At 39.2% G+C, this 20,407-nt stretch overlaps 1 protein-coding gene across 2 annotated transcripts in view; it reads left to right on the forward strand.

The window, feature by feature from the left end:
• Positions 1 to 16,962, forward strand: part of meis1a (Meis homeobox 1 a) — a 62,465-nt gene extending 45,503 nt beyond the window's left edge. For both annotated transcript variants that reach the window (XM_037764622.1, XM_037764623.1), the window contains 4 exons: positions 7,417 to 7,475; positions 10,818 to 10,907; positions 11,971 to 12,085; positions 16,205 to 16,962. In XM_037764622.1, the coding sequence (XP_037620550.1) occupies positions 7,417 to 7,475; positions 10,818 to 10,907; positions 11,971 to 12,029 (208 nt within the window). In that variant the 3' untranslated portion in view covers positions 12,030 to 12,085; positions 16,205 to 16,962. The remainder of the gene's footprint in view (positions 1 to 7,416; positions 7,476 to 10,817; positions 10,908 to 11,970; positions 12,086 to 16,204) is intronic.
• Positions 16,963 to 20,407: the final 3,445 nt, after the last annotated feature.

A 20,407-nucleotide genomic window follows, 5' to 3' on the forward strand; every position in this document is an offset into this window, starting at 1 on the left:
TCCGACTTGTTAAAAGGGCCGGTTCTGAGGTGATATACTGGTATATACTGGAGCCTCTAAAGCCATTAGTCAGACCCGCTCCCTCCGAATATTTGGCTGTTGCCGTGGTAACGCCTCTGGAGCAGCTCGCAGTGTTTTCCCTGATTCGGCAGATTTAGAGTGAACGAGTGAGCAGAGACGAAGGCTGTAAATGACGCTCTGATCCGACTGCTGGTTTATATCGTCAGTGTGTGTGTGTGTGTGTTTGGACGTTATATAGATGCTTGGATTTACACATTACATCTTCTCCTCACCTTCTTCCTCTACTCTCCTTATCTCCTCTTATTATTCCCTTATTTCCTCTCCTCCCGTTTCTCTCCTCTTTCCTCTCTTCTCCTTGTTTTACTCTCTTTTCCTTTTATTTCCTCTCCTCTCTTGTTTCCTTTCCTATCCTCTAATTTTTTTTCCTCTTATCTCCTCTCCTTGTTTCCTTCCCTTGCTTCCTTTTATCTCCTCTTCTTGTGTTCTTCCCTTGATTCCTTATATTCCCTCTCCTTGTTTCAAATCCCTTGCTTCCATATATTTCATCTCCTTGTTACCTCTTCTTGTTTCCTTCCCTTGCCTCCTCTCCTCTCATCTCCTCTCTTCACTTTTGTCCACTTCCTCCTCCTCTCCACTCTCTGCTTCTCTCCTCTCCTTCTTCATATCCTCTCACCTTATCTTTTCTTGTTTTCTCGCACCCTCCTCTTCTCTTTCATATCTCCTCCTCTTACTTCCTCTATCTCTCTCCTCTTCCTCCTCTCCTCCAGTGTCCTCTCCCTCACCATTTCCTCTCTTGCCCCCTTGTATCCCACTCCTCCTCTCCTCCTTTTGTCTTTTTTTTATCATCCTATCTTCCTCATGTCAGCTCTCAACTCCCCTCATTTCATCTCCCCTTCTTTTTTTCTTCTTTCTTCTCCATCCCCTCTTCCTTTCTTCTTATGTTGGTGCTTCACCCTCTCCTCCTCTTGCCTCTCCTATTTTCCTCTCCTTTACTCTTCTTCCTCCTCCTCACCTTTTATCTGCAGATCAGATTGAACTGATTTTTTTGGTTTACCAGAAACTAAAATGTTCATTTAATTGTATCATCAACACATTATTATTATTATTATTATCATTATTATTATTATCATTATTATTATTATTATTATTATCATTGTTATTATGTTATTATTATTATTATTATTATTATTATTATTGTTATTATTATTATTATTATTATTATTATCATTATTATTATTATCATTATTATTATTATTATTATTATCATTGTTATTATGTTATTATTATTATTATTATTATTATTATTATTATTATTATCATTATTATTATTATTATTACTTCTATTATAATGATTAATATTATTGTTATTATTTCTATTATCATTATTATTGTAGGTCAAACTCGGTCAATCAGATTCGTTTTAGTATTGTTTTAATTTTTACTTCAAGTGCTTCTACATGTCTTACAAACATACTTTGTGTTTGTTGATTTATGAGAGGTGTGTGTGTGTGTGTGTGTGTGTGTGTGTGTGTGTGTGTGTGTGCGTGTGTGTGTGAGAGGTTGAGGCAGTTGGTGTAAATGGCATTTTCATGGCAAACAGCTGGACTGGTTTATTTAAACACACCCGTTGTGGAGGGGTGAGAGGGGGGATGGTGTGGGGCGTGGGTAGTGAGTACTGACCTGAGAATGACACCCAGGGTGGGCGGGGCTTAGCGACTGTTTTACAAGCAGTGTGTTAGTGTGTGTGTGTTTGGTGATTGTGGTTGTGTAGCAGCTTTGTTTAAAACCTCAGTGGAGGACTGACTGTACAGAGAGGACAACCTCCTCCTCCTCCTCCTCCTCCTCCTCCTCCTTCTTCTCCTCCTCCCCTCAGGTTGGAGGCTCTGGAGGCGACAGAGGGGTGGCGGGCCCAGAGATTCACTAATATTTTGGTTTTTCCGTTTAAAAAGAATTAGACGTAAGGTCGATGTTTGCAGCCTCCTTGTGACACCTGAAAGAGTCCAGCATCATCGTCTCCAAACAAACTTTTCAACAGGACCAAACAGAAAATATCAAGTCCAAACATGTATTTGCTCCTACAATCATTAGGTTCAACTGTTCGATCAATCACAGATCTTCATCAGGTACCAGATCTAGAGATGTTCCGATATAATTTTTTCCTACCCTATACTGATTCCGATACCTGAACTTGCGGTATCGGCCGATCAGGGCTCGAGCTTAAGTATGTCCCGTCATCCCGGGACACTGGTATTGGAACAACTCTAACCAGATCTATGACTGATCGGAGAGAATGAAAAATGATTATGGAGAAAAAGAAACAGTGTGTGGATTCCAACAGTTTGCCCGAACCCAACATGAATAAAACAATTTTAAAAAAGAGACCTGATAAGGGCTTGACAATAAGGATTGCCTAGGGAAAGTAAAATGCCACGTCGGGCTACTAAATCTAGCAACTCATTTGCCCAATTGGGCAAGTGGTAAAAAAGAACTAGAAAATGCATTTCCTGCTGGGAATGCTGACAGCTGAAATTAATTACAAAGCATTGTTGAAAGTACCGAACTGAATTGTGAAACTGGCAGAGTTGAAAGCTGAACTGCATGACCCAAAAAATACTTTGATAGAAAAGCAGGAAGCTAAACTGTAATACTGTCAAAGGTATATGTGGAAATTATTTAACTCGTTAGAGAGAAAGTAGTTTTTGGGTGGAATGAACCTTTAAAACTGTATGTCTTTAGACAGAAAGTAATATTTGGCTCCAATAAACTTTTAGAATTATAAATACTTGGACAGAAAGTAATATGTTGGCAAAATGAATCTTTAAAACTGCAAGTCGCTAGAAAGAAAGTGGTATTTGGGTGGAAAGTAGCAGTAGTAGTAGCTGCAGTAGTAGTACAAGAAAAATCATAGCACTAATGTCCTTACAGAGCTGAACATTTTGATATTTGAATGGTTTCTGTAGCTCAAAGTATGTGGAAGTAGTTAAAGTCCAAAAAACATACGGAAGAAATAGAAGAAGTTGAAGAAATCAACATTCCCACAGTTAAACCCATCACTTCTTACAGAGCTGAAGATTGGAGCAGCGAAGGAGTGAGCCATCTCGCCTTCTTCTCATCTCTGTTGAGAGTTGCACATGCGCAGTACACCGATCGGACAACTTTAGTCTTTGTTACCACTAATAAGTAAAACAATTTATAAAGGGGCAAGTAAAAACTGACTTTGGCCAAATAGATTTCTAAAAACATTAAAGTTGAACTCTGCTGATACAAATGTGAGCACAGTTGTGTGCTTTGTGGCAGTTTATGACTCGTCTGGCCGCAGAAGAATAAAAAGCCTCAGTGTTATGGAGGCCGGTGGGGGGGCAGCTGATGGTCGATGTCTTTGTGCAGCAGTGTGTGTGTGTGTGTGTGTGTGTGTTTAGGGGTTGACAGCTGTAAACTTAGTCTCATGGTGTGAACAGGTCATGAATAGGTGAAGCTCTGACTCTCTAATGGAAGTTAGAAACAGACGATCAGACGATTCTTTTTGCTCGACATTGTGTGTTTTTTTTCCACCTCAACATTAAAGTAGTGAACTTGGAATTTGTGTTCAACCACTAAATAATCTAATAACATCAGAACATTCTGTGATTAATTGTCCACAACGATTTATGGCAAGAAATACCGTAAATGTTGGGAAATGAGTGTCCTTTTCCCAGGAGTTGAGAGAGTGTGGACATGAATTGTGAACAGTCCAACCAAAGAGTAGTTTTTCCTTCTCAAACTCTTTCAATCAAAGGATTCGAAGGAAGGAGGTGATATATCCAGAATTAACATGAAAAAAATACACAAAAGTCAGAAAAAAAACATAGTTTTGTGTACCAGCAATATGCTTTCTTTCTTGTTATTCTTTTTTTAAATCATCTTGTGACACTGTTCCTGTTACAAATTGTCTTTACTTATTAAACCATTAGCTCTTCTTGCTATTGCCCTGTACACGCTTTTCTCCTTATATTTAAGTATTTTGTTTTTTGAGGACAGTTTTCTTTAAAAGAGTCTCTGAAACAGCATTTTATTTTTCTGTTTCAGAGTTTTCCTCTGAGTCCAGAGGGTGTAAATTATTTGAGTGTTATCAGCTGTTCAGGGAGGAAATCCATCGATATTAGACCAGACATTCAGCCTCATGCAGCAACGTTCTCTTAAACTTCTCTGATATTTTCTCTTAATTTGAAAACTTCAGCTTTATTGCAATTGTCATATACTGTACATACAATACGAGAACATGAAATTCAACCTCTGCATTTAACCCATCCTAAGCATTTCAGGAGCAGTGGGCTACTGTACAGACCAAAACCACCAAAACAACCGGTCCGAGAACATCTCTCACAAACGGTCCAAGTGAACCAAAAGGCAGGCTGCCTGTGTAGCATTTGTTGAGATGGACACATGTAAACTACAGGTTAACATGAGTGGGAGAGGACTGACTTGCTTGACATCTGGGCCGAAGAGAACATGCAGAATACGCTAAATAAAGTTCACAAAAATAGTGACGTTTATAAAGTCATTACAGTTAAACTGGAGGAGAAGGGATTTGTGCTCTCAGTAGATCAACACCGAGTCAAAGTGAAAAAACTGGCAGCTCTCACGACGAAAAAAAGATAAATTAGCTCCTTTGTACACACACCTCAGTAGATTTTTTTTATTTGGTCCGCTTTAATTTGTGCACCGTGAAACCGAACCAGGCTAAATAGAAAACGAACTAAAAGAATCAATTTCACTCTGATTCGGACTAGCCATACGGACTATGGCTTGTGAAAGCGCCATTAAAAGGGTCAACAGACTCTGCAGGCTGGCTGTTCCAGAGCCGAGGCCACAGAAAAAGCCCTATCTAAGAGAAGGGAAAAAATAAGAAAACATTGGTGCATCCCAGAAGTCAATGGGTGCTAACAAAATAAGAATAAATTGTGGATATAAACAAAAATGAGAGGAAATGTGTTCTTATATCGCTTCCTGCATGAGGCCAAATGTCAAATATTTTAGTGAAAGTTCAGCTTCCTGTTGGAGCTGATGCAGATCATCCTTTACTTTCCTTTAAAAATTCTGCTGTATCTCACCCTTCCTCCTCCTCCTCCTCCTCCTCCTCCTCCTCGTCCTGCTTGCCTTTTTTTTACTCCCTGAAAAGACTGCTTTGGCTTTTGTTTTCCTGAAAAGGAAACAGGGTCGTCCCCCCACCTTTTTTTTGTGTACCCCCTCTCCTCCCTCTTTTCCGAACAAGTTGAAATGGAACCATCCCTCCCTGGGGGTGAGGAGGTGGGATGAGGGGGTGAGGGTAGGGAGGTGGTTGTAGGGGACATAAATCAAGTGGGAAACCACAGAGCTTTCACTCCGGGGCGGGTCAGGAGGGGTCGACAGGCGGTTCAGAAGGCTTTAAGCTGAGGAAGACCAGAGTGCTCCTCTGCAGAGGGGAGGCGGCAGGGGGAATATGGGGGAGTTAAGGGGGGGGGTCACAGAAGGTGCCAGGTCATAGGTCACGCATACCAGGATGATGGCTTTCAAGAGTGTACTTAGAAGGGGACATGTATGAATGCACTGCTGCTGCAGCCCTCCGATGCCTGAAGCCATCACAGACTTGGTTTCAGTGCAGTTTTCTTCTACTGTATTAACTTGATTAATAAACAGTGTATTAAGCCCTATGTTACATGTGGAATAATACTGTAAACACAATAAAAATGTACAGAAATTAGACTAAATTGCTGTTGTGCACAACAATAGTTTCCATTGGTAAGCAGATGGCCAAGCTCCAGGAAAGTGACAAACAGCTTCATTTGATTTGGCACATTTATTTGATCTGCAAATAAATCAGAACGTAACTTGAGTCAAAGTGTTTTAGCTGCTAAACCGGACTTTTAGCTAACGGAAATCTAAATTTAAGCTGCTGAAATGAACCACTGGCTAACAAAACAACAGCAAACATTTTTAGCGACTAACCTGAACTTTTAGCTTAATGAAACCAAACTGCAGGTTCAAAATTCTGTTTTTGTTTTGTTGACATATTTGACTCGAAGATTTTGTTTTAGGGAAATTTGGATATCTCTTTGTATCACTCCATTAATCAGAAAATATTGTCAACAGCCATTAAAAATAAATTTTGCCATGTTTTTAGGAATCAAATGTTCTATAAATCAGGCTGTGAATAATATATGACCAAACCCCTCTGTAAAAACCTTCAAAATTTAGATAAGAATGAAACTGGAAAGTTTGATGTATGTAAGTGCTAATGACGTGGAGATTTCTCGAGTATGAGAAAAAACTAATTTTGAGAAAACGGCTTTTAAATATGTCTATCGTAAAATGTCATTCATTTTGAAGACACTACAGGTGAATAGGGTAACATTTTTAACTAACAGATATCACCATGAAACTTCCCCAGGTGATTACTCACATTAAGACACATATTTTTTGTATTACAAGTTTTCTGAAATGTTATATTTAAATATGCAAATGAGGCATTATCTAATGTTAACTTTGGCGAAATCTACAGACGCAAATAGACAAAGTAGTAAAATAAACACCTAAATGTGTATTTTTGTACTTTCCACTACTTTCAAAGAAGACGATGTGGAAGCAAAATAACCCAAAATCTCAAAATTGACCAGTGCATGAAAAATTATGTTTTTGTCATAGTGTCTCGCCTAAAAATTTGGTTCTGTTTAAATTGTAGATGTTTAACTGAGCTGTTAGCTAATAGAAACCAAACTGCTTTAGCTGCTAAACCATTTGTTTCCTCTCCTTCTTGCTGTTAATCATGTCAGTAGGCTTATATTGATGCTAATTTGAGTTAATTTGTATGAAAAACAATGACATTTTGACGTAATATTGCAAAATCTTTGTATCGTCCTCCAATTGGTCCAAAAATACAATTTTCTTTACCAATTTACAAACTTCAGGAGAGATCATTTCGGTATCTTCAAGTTGTTTCCACGGCACACAATCTATTATTCTTATTTTGCACCGCTTTTTAAAAATTATTATGAGTCGGTGCTTTTCTGACCTTGCAACAATATTTTACCAACTGCATTTCCCACTTTACTGATAGATGTGGACGTCGAAGGTTAACTAGGCTAATTATGTTCCACATGGTTGCATGAAGCACTTTTCATCTGTTATGATTTGAACCTATTGTTTCCAGTCACGCTGAGAAAAGAAGAAAGAAAATATTTGAGAGAAACTTGAGATATTCAGTGTGCAGTGAGGCGTTTGATGTCCCTCAGTGAATCAGAGAGGAAGTTGAGGTTTCTCTGCAGCTTTACAGACAGAACACTGAAACACTGCCGCTCCACCTCATTTATAAACTGTCTCTCTGCGTTTCTTTCCCTCCTCTTCTTCCTCCTCCTGTTTCTCTCCTCTTCTACTTCTCAGGTTCATCAATGCGAGGCGGCGGATCGTTCAGCCCATGATCGACCAGTCCAACAGAGCAGGTGAGTTTTATGTTTTTCTATATTTACGATCCGGTCCAGATCAGCATCTACAGCTTAATTCATGTCTAAAACTCTAATCCTGATAATAGTATGGTTTAATTTGGAATTTTTAAAATTTTGAATGTCTCGTTTTGTCCACAACTCAAAGATATTCAGTTTACTGTCATAGAGGAGTAAAGAAACCAGAAAATATTCACATTTAAGAAGCTGGAACAGAGAATTTTGACTTAAAAAAAAAAGAAATACTGATTAATCCGATAAACCAATTAATCAATTTATCCAAATAGTTGTCGGTTAATTTAATAGTTGACTAACCGATTCATAGATTAATTGTTGCTAGTTTTTTTAGCTGTAATATTGTCCACTACTGCAGTTTTTTAGTTCAAGAACAAAGTATGAACTGTATATTAGTGAAAGCTAGAAATATTTGAGTCAAGAAAATGTTGCATCATTGGTAGAGAATATGATCTATTTAATTACTGCCCCCAGTAAGAGTGTAAATGAGTGTATTTATCAAGGTTATAATAGTTTTGAATATTTTGTCTTACTTTTTAATTCATTTTTGTTTTGACTTTTCAATTTAATTTTAGTTTAGTTTTAGTTAGTTTTGAGAGTGTTTTTGCTAGTTGTCGTTTAGTTTCAGAAAGGTTTTGTTTTTATATATTCAGTTTTAGTTTGTTTTTGTTAAGGCCAGGTATAATGTCTCAGAAGAATGTAGCTACATATACTTACAAAATACAGCTGTGAGAGCTGTGTAGGAATGGTTTTGATTTGGGAATCAATTTGAGTCCTCTTTCGCTACCACACTCAGAAGAAAACAAGCCCAGTTGGTTAACATTAGACCTGAGCTGAATAGCTTCTTGGTTAAAAGGCATTCGGTCAACTACAATATTTAAATCATGTTCTTGTTATTTAATTCTACAAGATTAGATGGACACATTTTTTACTAAACATTGAAAAATATGCTCAAAACATCATCATCAAAACATGACAAACTCAAGCCCAACAGACAACAACAGCTGTCAGTGTGTCAGTGTGCTGACTTGACTATGACTTGCCCCAAACTGCATGTGATTATCATAAAGTGGGCATGTCTGTAAAGGGGAGACTCGTGGGTACCCATAGAACCCATTTTCATTCACATATCTTGAGGTGAAAGGTTAAAGAACCCCTTTGAAAATGGCCATGCCAGTTTTTCCTCGTCAAAATTTAGCGCAAGTTTGTAGCATTATTTAACCTCCTTCGCGACAAGCTCGTATGACATGGTTGTTACCAATGGATTCCTTAGGTTATCTAGTTTCATATGATACCAGTAGCTTTAAAACTGAGCCCGCCACAACCTAAAAATCGCAAATTGCCTTAATGCATTAAAGAAATGAGTGGTGTTAAAACGAATTTGCGATAACGCGTTAACTTTGACAGCCTTAGTTTATACAAATTTCTGAAACCTGGACATGATGTCTTCATGTGCAAAACCAGGATACTCCAAACACCCGATCATAACTGGAATACTGAGTGCATGTAAACAAACTCCTGCAGCCTGAATGTGAGCAGTAAGACGCTCTAACAAAGCCTCACTGGTGAACTTCCCCCCGCTCGCTGTGTCTTTTGCTCTCTTGGCTCCTCGGTGTGTTAAAACGAACAGAGAAGCTTAAACTCCAGGATTGAATGGCCTCTAAACCCAAGCAGGATTAGCTCCAGACAAAGACGCTAATCGCTTTGACTGACCACTCCATTGAACATTTTAACCTGGGATTAAAACAAATAGGAGCCTGGCTAAAGCGGGGCTAAAGTACCGCTAGCCTTTTGGCCCCTGAGCTTTGTTAGCATTTACCCCGCAGCTGACTTCCACACAAAAGCATCGATACACTGCTGAATGACGGCGATGAGAAACTGTTAAAGGCCTGAATCTTGGGAATGTGACTATGCAGATTGAAAAACTTCCCTCACTTCCCCTGAAGACGAAACTTTATGGAGCTAATTTCCCCCGTGAGAATGAATGCATTTTATTTAAAGTCATCTCATCACTGATTAATGACCGACTTCCTCCTCCTCTGCTCCTCCCGCCAAAGATCAGATGCAAGATGAAAAAATACACTACAGCATAAACAAGTTTAGAGAAAACAGGAGAGATTTTATTTAAATTTTATGCAGAAATTGTATACATAACAAATATAAAACTAACTACAGCATTTTTAAGTACAAATGTTAAACCTGCAGCCTTAATTTTGGTGGTTTCTCTAGAGTTGTCTGTCTTTTGGATAAATTTGCAAAAGACAAAATATTTTCCTACCAGCACATAACCAATAACCTACAACGTTAGTCCATCTAATAGTAAATAGTAAATAGTTTATTTGTTGGGGACTATTTTTAGTGGCGGATTAATCCACATGTGGTGCTCTAGTGAGTGTTAGTGGCAGCAGGACGGTGTATGTGGGATTGAGTCAAAATAAACTACAGTGTGTGTTCATGGTGATGAAGGAACATGTCACCCAGTGACACAGTGAGGCTCATTGATGTGATTTTAATAGTTTTTGGACAACAATGGAGCTCTATGGTTCAGAGGAAGACGATAAAGTGACATTCATAGTTGGTTTGAGTCTTTTCACGGGATTGGTTGACAATAAGAAAAAATATAGAATACCACCAGACTTATCCGTCCTGTAGTTTCTTGCCCTCTCCACCTTTCTTTCATCCCTGCCCTGTTGTAGAGCGGTGGGGTCTGTGGAGAGGGTCAAAAGGTCAGAGGTCATAAATCAGGTGTGTGAAACCACCTTGACTTGCTGCAGCACAATATTCATTTTCCGAAATAAAGTATGAAGCTGAAGTCAGGCTTTTATTAACACACTAACAGTCTAAAATCATGCTGTGGTGCCCCTAGAGGCTGGATTATATGAGTATTTATTACTTTGGGCTTTGTTGAATACGTGATTCTTTGAAAGGGCAGCTGCAGTATGTACTAAAAGTAAAAAGAAAATGTATGTAATTTGGAACGTAGGCTAAATGTAAACTTTGTCCTAAAGGTTGGGGCTATAGAGGAGGGGTCAGGGGTCATCAAAGTCATCATTATTCATCCTCTGGGGAGCAGGAATATCCGCAGTAATGTTCAAGGGAATGTGGCCAGTAGTCGTTGAGATATCTAAATCTGGACCAAATTGTCTCAACACTAACGAGAGGCCGGTCTCTGCAGGAAGGAGTAGTTGTGTGTGTGATAGACAGCAGCTGTCAAACCGTCCTCCGCCTCACAGTGTGAGTGTGAGAGTGATGTCATCACTGTGGGACAGCAGGCAGCGAGATAATTAAAAAGAGTAATCCCCCCCCGCCTCCCCACCGTGTCCGCAGTGAGCCATCCAGGACCGTACGGCCCAGATGGTCAGCCAATGGGAAGCTTCATTATGGACGGACAGACACACATGGGAATCAGACCACCTGGTAAACACACACACACACACACACACACACACACACACACCTCAATCGTATACCTTATGTTTTTGTGAACTGTTGAGATGCAGTTCTAAATTGTAATAAATCTTATTAATAAATCTTAATTTCAAAGATATTTAAGAGAGTCATTAAAGTGCATTCTATCAACATTAAGCAAAAATAAAAGTTTATAACTACACTAACTAAGAAAGACATTTCTATTGATAGATTTGTACCACTTGTGGGACAAACAGTGGTGGAAAAATTCCACCACTGTTCAGATTGGTAACTTAATGCCGGGTACACACTACACGAGAATCAAGCCCATTTTGGGCCTGATTCTCCTGACAATCGTCAGCAAAGCCCCAGTTTTTTGACGGTTCTAAAGATTATCTTTCCAGATATTCCTATGGTGTATGTTAAGAGTGTTTTTTACATCCCACGATCGGCTCGGAAGTCCATCTTGGCTGCACCAATTATAAATCGCAGATCATCGATCAAATATCCTGTTGTGTGTGGGGCATCCTGAGGACAGCCCATGACGCAGTCACGTGGGAAAGAATGATAGCCAATTGAGAACCAAGCTGACTGAAGCAGGACAGCCAGGACAACAACTGCCGTCATGGCGGCCGCGACTAATGCATGAGCTCATGCATGAGCTCATGCATGAGCTCATGCAAAATACGAAGCATAAAGTAGTCGTAAGATGGACCTCAGAAATGGAGGACCAATTTGTTGATTTGTGGCAACAACACAAGTGTTTATTTAACGTGTCTCAATGACTTCATCCGTTATTTTTCTTTGTGGATTTTCAGTACAAAGTAGTGCTAAAACTAACATTGCTAATTCTTCCTGTTAGTTTACACTAAAGTCACCTTTGATCGCAAGAGATTTTGCGAGATTTTGGTTGTTATTTTTTTAGTGGGGACCCTTGTTGATCATGAATGGACTCCGTTAGTGTGTGGAGTCCTGAACTTAAATTAACAGTTGAGATGTTTTGACATTAAGTTGTATGTATCAGACGCGAGGATGCAGATCTTCATGATTTAACTCTGTGTTTGTTCCTCAGGTCCTATGGGTGGTGTGGGGATGGGGATGGGAGTGGAGGGACAGTGGCACTACATGTAGCACCACCACCAGCACCCTGCAGCCAGAGGACCCGCCCAGTGTCCCGGGAAACCACCGTGAGTAACACCAGTTTAAAGGGCCAGCTCACCCATATTACAATTTTTTTTTTTTACAATTTTGTTTGTTTCACATACTTCTTTTGATATCTAGCTGTGCAGATTTTGAAAAGTCTCGTTTTACAATATCTGTCTTTCAAGTCTCCGACAGTCAACAATGAACAATCCATTTGATTTTGGTGGCGATCCGGATTCAGGAATTGTTTTAAGAATTCCGATCAGCCTGAGCATTAAGACCACAGGGTATAACACATGTGCAGTGTAACTGATGACACGTTGATGATGCATGACCACGCCTTCTTCCTCCTTCTGAGAGCAGAGAGATATGTGTGTGTGGATGTGTGACGAGACATCGAGGTGTGGGAGCTGCTGGCCGTCCGCGGTGAGAAAAAAAAAAGCGGTAGATGACGGGATGAGAGACAATGTAGTGTAACGTTATACAGACATAACAAGGCTGCTGAATGAGAGAGGCATCCGCCGATACTTTAAACGGAAACACACCGTGTTAATAATAAGCTGACCACCTCACGGTACCGCCAGCTGTGAGCTGTGATCTGTTTTTAAAGTCACGCACCTTGGCGGAGGTCTGCGCTCTCCGAGTACAATTCTAGTTTAAGTATAAAAAGCAAAAACAAGTAATTGTTGTCCGTCTTGATGGTTAGAGTGCAGACAGGTACGGCTAGTAGCAAATGCAGCATGACATTTTATGGTGCAAGTTCACCAAAATGTAAAGAAATATGAAATAAAAACAAACTCCTCCATAGCAACATATCTTGTTGTGTGCTTATTCTATCTTTTGCTGCTGTAACTCAGAAATTTCCCCTCAGGGATTAATAAAGTACCTACCTACTTACCTACCTATATTTCCTTTGGCAAAACACTCTCATCACAAAGCCCATTAGTGGCAGTTCTGGAGCTTTCAGTCCTATCACATGATCTCTCTTGGTTGGTTGTGTTAAAATTTCTATTATTCTGAGCATTGTAAGGACTTCTCGTCCCCGTTGGCTTAAAGGAACTACAAGAACTACAACAGCAGACAGGCTTAGTGGCAGAGCGCTGTAAAAAAAACAAAAAAAACAAGACGTCAAACATCTCTCTCATCCTCTCACCAATCCTTTCGGCTCCTCCTCGCTAATTAAAGCCATTTCCATCTGATTTAAAGGTCAATTAATCCTCTGAGATCCTCTCCACATTCTGTCTAACGAACTGATCATTAGCGAGAGACGCAGAACGCTCTCATCTCTTTATTTGATTACACGGAGTCCAATTACTCCGTAAGCAGTTTTCATTATTAAGCTGGAGAGGAGGAGGGAGGGATGGAGGGCAGTGAACGCAGCGTAGGGAGGAGAGATTAAGAGGATGTTAATGTGTAGAAAGGAAGTGTAGAGGAGTTAGAGATAGAGGGGGGGTTCCCCTAAAACGTGGTCAGTCAGACGGCAACATCACTCAGACCAAAGACAATTAAAGAGTCTTCAGAAGAAGCGTTTCTTTTCTTCCCTCTCCCATTATTGAGCTTATGGCTCTCGGGAAACAATACACCTGTCAGCTGGGATCTCATGCAACCATGCATGCACACACACACACGCACACACACACACACACACACACACACACACAGGAAATGACTACTCCACTGCCATTTGGCCTCCTTTTCCCCAATTTTATTCTGGAAGATGATTCCAAAGATCCTGAATTTTAATCACACCAAGGTTTGCTCACAGTGGTGAAGTAAATCCATGTGTATCATTTGTGGTGAGTTTGACTTTTGAAGTTTGCACTAAGAAGTACTCAGATCCTTTGCTTAAAGGCACAATGAGTAGGATTTTCCTAAAAAAAAATGGACGGACTGATACAAAAATAATCCCTCTCAATCATCACTTCTGAGCCACTAGAAGTGTGTGATGGCGTCTGTGTCTGCAGAGACCCTGCAGCCCTCTGCCTGGATTTTCTTATGTTGCTGTTTTTGGGACGTTTCTGGGCATCAACCTCTAAAAAAACGTAGCGACCAGGTGTCAGATCATAAGCACGCATTCAAGAGGAAGCTACGAAAATGGCGAACTTGGCGCTGAAAAAATGCAAATATAGCAAGGTGAAATGCCAAGCGGACAAAGCTTGTTCCAAAATGAGAGTGAATCTGGGGTTGGCTTTCACTTGCTGGCAAGCACCATAACCGTCGTTGAGCCAGGGAGGAGTTCAACATTCAACTTTGAATGTTGTTTACAAATCCAACTCATTGTGCCTTTAAGTTAAACTAAGTAATACCACAGTATAGAAATACTTTGTTACAAGTAAACATTTGAATTAAAAAGTTTACTTAAAGGTGCAGTGTGTAAGATTTGGCGGCATCTAGAGGTGAGGTTGCAGATTGCAACCAACTGGAACTTCTCCCGTGTGCCAAGCATGTAGGAGAACTACAGTGGGCGACGCGAAAATGTGAATCTATCTAGAGCCAGTGTTTGGTTTGTCCGTTCTGGGCTACTGTAATAATAATGGCCCATTTCAGAATAATATTGAAATATAATTATTGATTCATTAATGTGTAAATTGCTTTAAAGCTCAAGTAGGCGAGATTGGATCAATAAGATAAAAAAAAAATATATATTTTTATAAAACGGTCGCTATATCGTGACAGTAGTACATGAAACAGGTAACCTGAAAAAAATCATGTGCCTCTGTGTCCTCCGGCATCTGCAAGATTTCACAGACCGGAGGAAAACAAGCAGTAAGAGCTGATCTAAGGTCTGCTGTCCATCTGCTGTCATAAATTATTTGTTGATTATATTTTTTTTATGTATCCTTTCTGTAAAGTAACTAAAGCTGTCAGACAAATGTAATGGAGTAAAAGGTATATTATATCCCTCTGAGATGTAGTGGAGTAGAAGTATAAAGTAGCAGAACATTTAAACACTCAAGTAAAGTACCTCAAAATTGTACTTGAGTAAATGTACTTAGTTACTTTCCACCACTGACAGAGCTGACATCTGAGGAGACGGAGAGTCCAAGATGGAGGAAGCTATCAGTGTCCCTGTTTACTTTTATTTAACCTCCTCTGTCCCACAAAAAGTAAAAGTAAATTAAAAAGGTTTGCAGACTGTTATGAGTTTATGGTACAAATATGTCTTTTGAATAAACTGTGTAAACTCAGTCAGTACATCCCAGAGCTTCTAGAACAAATATTTACATACTGTACTATTTACTATTGACATACATATCTATTTGCAACCCAGCTAGATCGTTACTGTTAACCTGTTTTTTGGCTTTGCATATATTGTATATATTTTGGATTTGCACCTTATTTTAGATTTTTTATGCACTGCAATTTCACTCAGGATAAATAATCTACCTTATTTTGTTAAAGGTCCCATATTGTAAAAAGGGAGACTTGTATGTATTTTTATTATAAAGAAGGTTTAAGTGCATTATAAATACTTTGAAAGTATCGAAACACTCAATCAATGGAGAAATCCACGCAGCCCGTATTTAGAAACTGTGTCTTTAATCGAGCAATCAGGATTTCTGTAACTTTGTGATGTCACAACTGTACAACATTTCACAGTTTTAAACTTAAACATTGTAAATGTGTCCCAGTTTATTTGCGGCTGCAGTGTATGTGAATAACATCAGCTGACAGGAAGTAAACATTGACCCAAGCTGTTGCCTAGCAACACAATTCCGTTGCATTTCCGTTGAAATGTGCTAAAACAGAGCGTTTCAGACAGAGGGTGAATACAGGCAGCAGACAGTATGAGGAAAATAAAGTTTTTTTTAACATTACAGCATGTAAACATGTTCTAGTACAAAACACAAAATACAAACAAAAAGTATGAACCTGAAAATGAGCACGATATGGGACCTTTAAGACATGGATGATTTTTTTTCCTGGACCTAATGGTGACTTGCATCGATTAAGGACGATGCCATATTTTTCACCGACAAACAGATTGAAAAGATGACAGGAAGAGACATTTTTTATTGCCACATTGTGCTGCTTCTGGATCAGATTTTCAGATCGTATTTCTGATTTCTTTTGGCGTCTAACACAAGTTTCTCCTCTTCAGTTGAGTTTTTCTATTTTAAGTTGACTTCCTGTTGACGTGCTACCATCTGTTTTCTCTGCAGGACTCCATCAGCAGGTCTGCAGACCTCCTCGGCAGGCGTGGAGCAGGACCCCGCGCCTCCTCACCCGTCCTCCCCTCAGCCCCACCCCTCTGGGCATCTACCTGGCCTGATAAGGAAAACACCTGACGGACGCCACGGAGACGCTTTGTGGCTTAAGATTAAACACAGAAACAAAGAGACTGTGGGGACAGATGGAGATCCTGGAAGGAATTATAATAACCAGCTGTGTGTCCTCACTGATGAGGAGGATTTTTCTGAATCAGGACACAAACGACGACGTGGCGTTTCTGGATTTGATCATTTCCTGTGATGTCAGCAGCCCAGAGTGTCATCCAACAGATCTACCCTTCTGTTTCCTCTCTGGACTAAAACTACAGACGCCTCAAGTGGACATTTTGACACCAGCGGAGCGTCCTTTCCCTCCTCTACAGCCGTTGAACTCATATCGACATGAAGCTGATGTCTGTATTTCCCGAGGCGTTCTTTGGAAACTCGTCAACAAACCATTTTTTTTCAAGAGTCCAAAGCTCTGATAGATGGATGGCAGAGGTCACGTGACCGAGCGCTGTTTACTGAGGACTCTCAGAGGACGAGAGACAAGTCGTTACATGTGCTCTGCTGCTGCCTTTTTGCATAATATACTGTTTTAAAGGAAAGTTTCACTTTTCACACTGTGTGTGTTTGTCTTTTTTCATAGACTTCTATCGTCCCTCGAGCCCCACAAACCCCTGAGTTCTAAAATAAAAAAGTGAAGCAAATTTGTTCCTCGATTCGTTAAAGTATTTTATTATTGACGCCCAGAGGTTTTGGCTCCTCGTAATGCTGGCAAACTCTACAGAAGGTGTTAGGACACTTGACGGCAACAAATTAGTACACTTTACAGGTTCACGTACGTCATCTGTGATTTGGGAAATGTTTCTAGTTTCCCTCCCCCACATTTCAGGGGAAGAATTTTTACTTTTTACTCGATTACATTTATATCCTCTCTAATTAGTACTAAATTGTACTCTAGCTCGCTTCAATGTCTTAAGAAATGACAGGACTCGGAATACATCCTTGTCTCTCCTAATTTAATTCATTTTACTATTACTTTCATTCCTTTCTGTCTGTCCTTCTCTCTTTTCTAATTCCTTCTTTATCTTTTTACTTTTCTTTGATCTGAAAACTGAACTCTACTCCTCTTCACATTACTACAGTACTTTGGATACTTGAGTATATTTTGCTGCTAAAACTAGTAATTTTTACTTCTAACTGAGTATTTTCCACTGTGGTGTTGCTACTTTGACGTATATAATTTCCAACAGGAAAAGACAGGAGTAGAAAACTCATTTTCAAACTATGAAATATATTTTTGTAACCTAACTTTTAGTCACCATTTTATTTATTTTCCATTTCTGAATGCCAACATGGCAACTCAGTGAAATTCACCTCAACTCAACACACTGGAGGAGCCGGTGGATTTTTTTTTTTTGGGGTGGGGGGAGAAAATGCCAAAAAGCCTTCAGCAGAACTGAGGGGGAAACTAAAATTACAACTTTAATATTATGTGTAATTTTTGAGAGTCACTCTGGTTTGAAGAGGAAAACAGTTCAGACCTGCCAACAGCTGCTGGCTCGCTCGGGTCCAGTTTGGTTTAAAATAATCCCAAATCGTCACTTCACAGAGTGTACATGCAGACCTGAGAGAGGGTTTCTAGTCTTAAGAGCAGCACGCTCTTCCTCAGGAATTCAACTGAGGAGGAGGAAAAAAAAAAAAGGCGATTTACGTAAATCTGCTCCAAACTCTTAAATGGAGAGATTAGTTCCCCCTCACGCTCCAGTTGGCCCCCTCAATGGATGTGCTCTCCCAATCCGCTGGGAGTTTCCTAGATACACCTCATTTCAAAGCTGGCAGCCACAAAAGAGATCATTTATCTTCCTCTTAAAATCAATTACTAATTTGGAGCTGCAGATATTCAGCTGGCTGCAGGAGACAGAACTTGTTCAGATGAGTTTGACGGTGACATTTTTCAACCAACTGGAGCTTTATTTTTGAAGCAGAAAACATGAGAGTTTAAAGCAAACATGAGTCCTCAGTGCTGCTCCTCTTTCTCCCTCTGCTGCACTTTGAGCTGACTGACAGGCGGCAGCTTCAACTCCCATGTTTGACTGCCCTCTTTAGGGGATTGAGGAAACTGCCTTCATGTCTGTTTTTTGAAAGCCAAATGTGTGATGAGCCAGTCAGCGGATGTTGAGTGCCCGTCAAAGAATCAACCACTTAAAAATGCATAAAAAGATGAAAAAGAAACACGATGTTGAAGTAAAGAGAGTCTCTGGTGGCTGGTGTGACAACAACACAGCGACAGCAAAATAAATCACATTTGAGAAAGTTTTTAAATGACTGTTTGGAGCTCTGGTGTGCTGTAATTTCCCACAGATCACTCAGGCAGTGAATGCAACGTGTACAGGCAGGCAATTTATTAAAATTTTAACTATTAATACTACTTATAAACACACACAAAAACTAACAAAAACACACCACCGTTTTAAATTTAAGACATTTGACGATAATATTTAAGAATACTTCATATAAATAATGTCATAACTTTTAACCCTTTGGTGTCTTTCCAATGGGGTCAAAGGTCATCTTTTGCATACTGATGATAACATACAGTAAGTCTGAAATGATTTACTATATAGGTTGTTACAGACTGATGCTATGCTATTGTAATTGTATTTACTCAAGTACTGCACATAAGTACAAATTGAGGTACTTTAATTGAGTATTGAGTATTTACTTCTACTTCACTACATCTCAGAGGGAAATTACAATTATTTGATAACATAATCTATAATCGATAATATAAGATTTTTGCATCCAAGTACAACTGAAATGATTAGTCGATTGACAGAAAATTAATTGGCAACTATTTTGATGGTTTAAGTCATTTTTCATGCAAAAATATTTCACACAAATGTGAAAATTTGCTGCTTTCCCTTTTAATAATGTTAATAAAGTTAAGGCATTGCTATATGTATTATAAAACAAACATTGTGAAGGTGTCACTTTGGGCTCTGGGTCAATGTAACGGCATTTCTCACTATTTTCACTATTTTTACAAACCAAATAATCAATCAATTAATGGAGAAAAATAATCAGCAGATTAATCCATAATGAAAATAATCATTAGTTAATAGTTAAAAATGAGCTCACATAAATTCTCTGACTGATGTGTTTTTTTAGATGTTGTGTGCAGTCACTTTTAGCCGACACACAACTCCAGCTTAGGCTGTTTTTTTCAGGGACAACAGATAAAGATTCTGGTTTATTTACAGTTATTTAACTAAGTACAAATTTGAGGTGCTTGTACTTTACTTGAGTCATTTCTTTTCATGCCACTTTCTACTACTACTGCATTACATTTATCTGACAGCTTTAGTTATTTAGTAGTTCAGCTGAAACAATTAGTCAATTAATCAATTAGTTAATTGACAGAGATTTAATTGGCAACTACTTGATGGTTTAAGTCATTTTTCATGTAAAAACATTTAATGGTTGCAGCTTCACATATGTGAAGATTTGCTGCTTTTCCTTTTAATAACATTAATAATGTTAATGTATTAGTAATAATGTTGAGGTTTGGACTGTTGGTTGGATAAACTAAGTGAAGGGTGTCACTTTGAGCTCTGGGTCATTGTGACGGCATTTCTCACTATTTTCACTATTTTTACAAACCGAACAATCGATTAACAGAGAAAATAATCATAAAAGCAACAATACCACATTCTTCAGTTGATTTCTTTTGTAAATAGCCGTGTAATAAGCGGGATGATGTACTTCAGGGTGCTTCGCGTCGGGGTCCTGCAGGGTTTATTTCACAACAATGACCGGCTTGTTGTACATTATCCCTACTTGATCATATTGTCAAAAGGCCGCTTCAGTTTCATACAAACCTTAAACATTTTCTACTCTCCTGATTCAATAAAATCGATCTTGACTATCGAATCATTTTAAAGTAGTAGTTTAAAGGAATCTGCAACCAGTATGTAGACTCCCGCCCCTGCACTTTTCCAGGGGAACCCCTGATATTTGATGTTCGGTAAGTAAGTGAGTGAGAGCTCAAGGTGAGTCAGACAGTTATCTGTATCAGTGTTTGTAATCGTCTGTGTATCTTCTCTCAGCAGGAAAGAATGCAGCAGAGATGCTCAGATGGTGATAAATTGG

Source organism: Sebastes umbrosus, chromosome 3 (assembly GCF_015220745.1).
Source record: "Sebastes umbrosus isolate fSebUmb1 chromosome 3, fSebUmb1.pri, whole genome shotgun sequence".
Lineage (NCBI taxonomy): Eukaryota > Metazoa > Chordata > Actinopteri > Perciformes > Sebastidae > Sebastes > Sebastes umbrosus.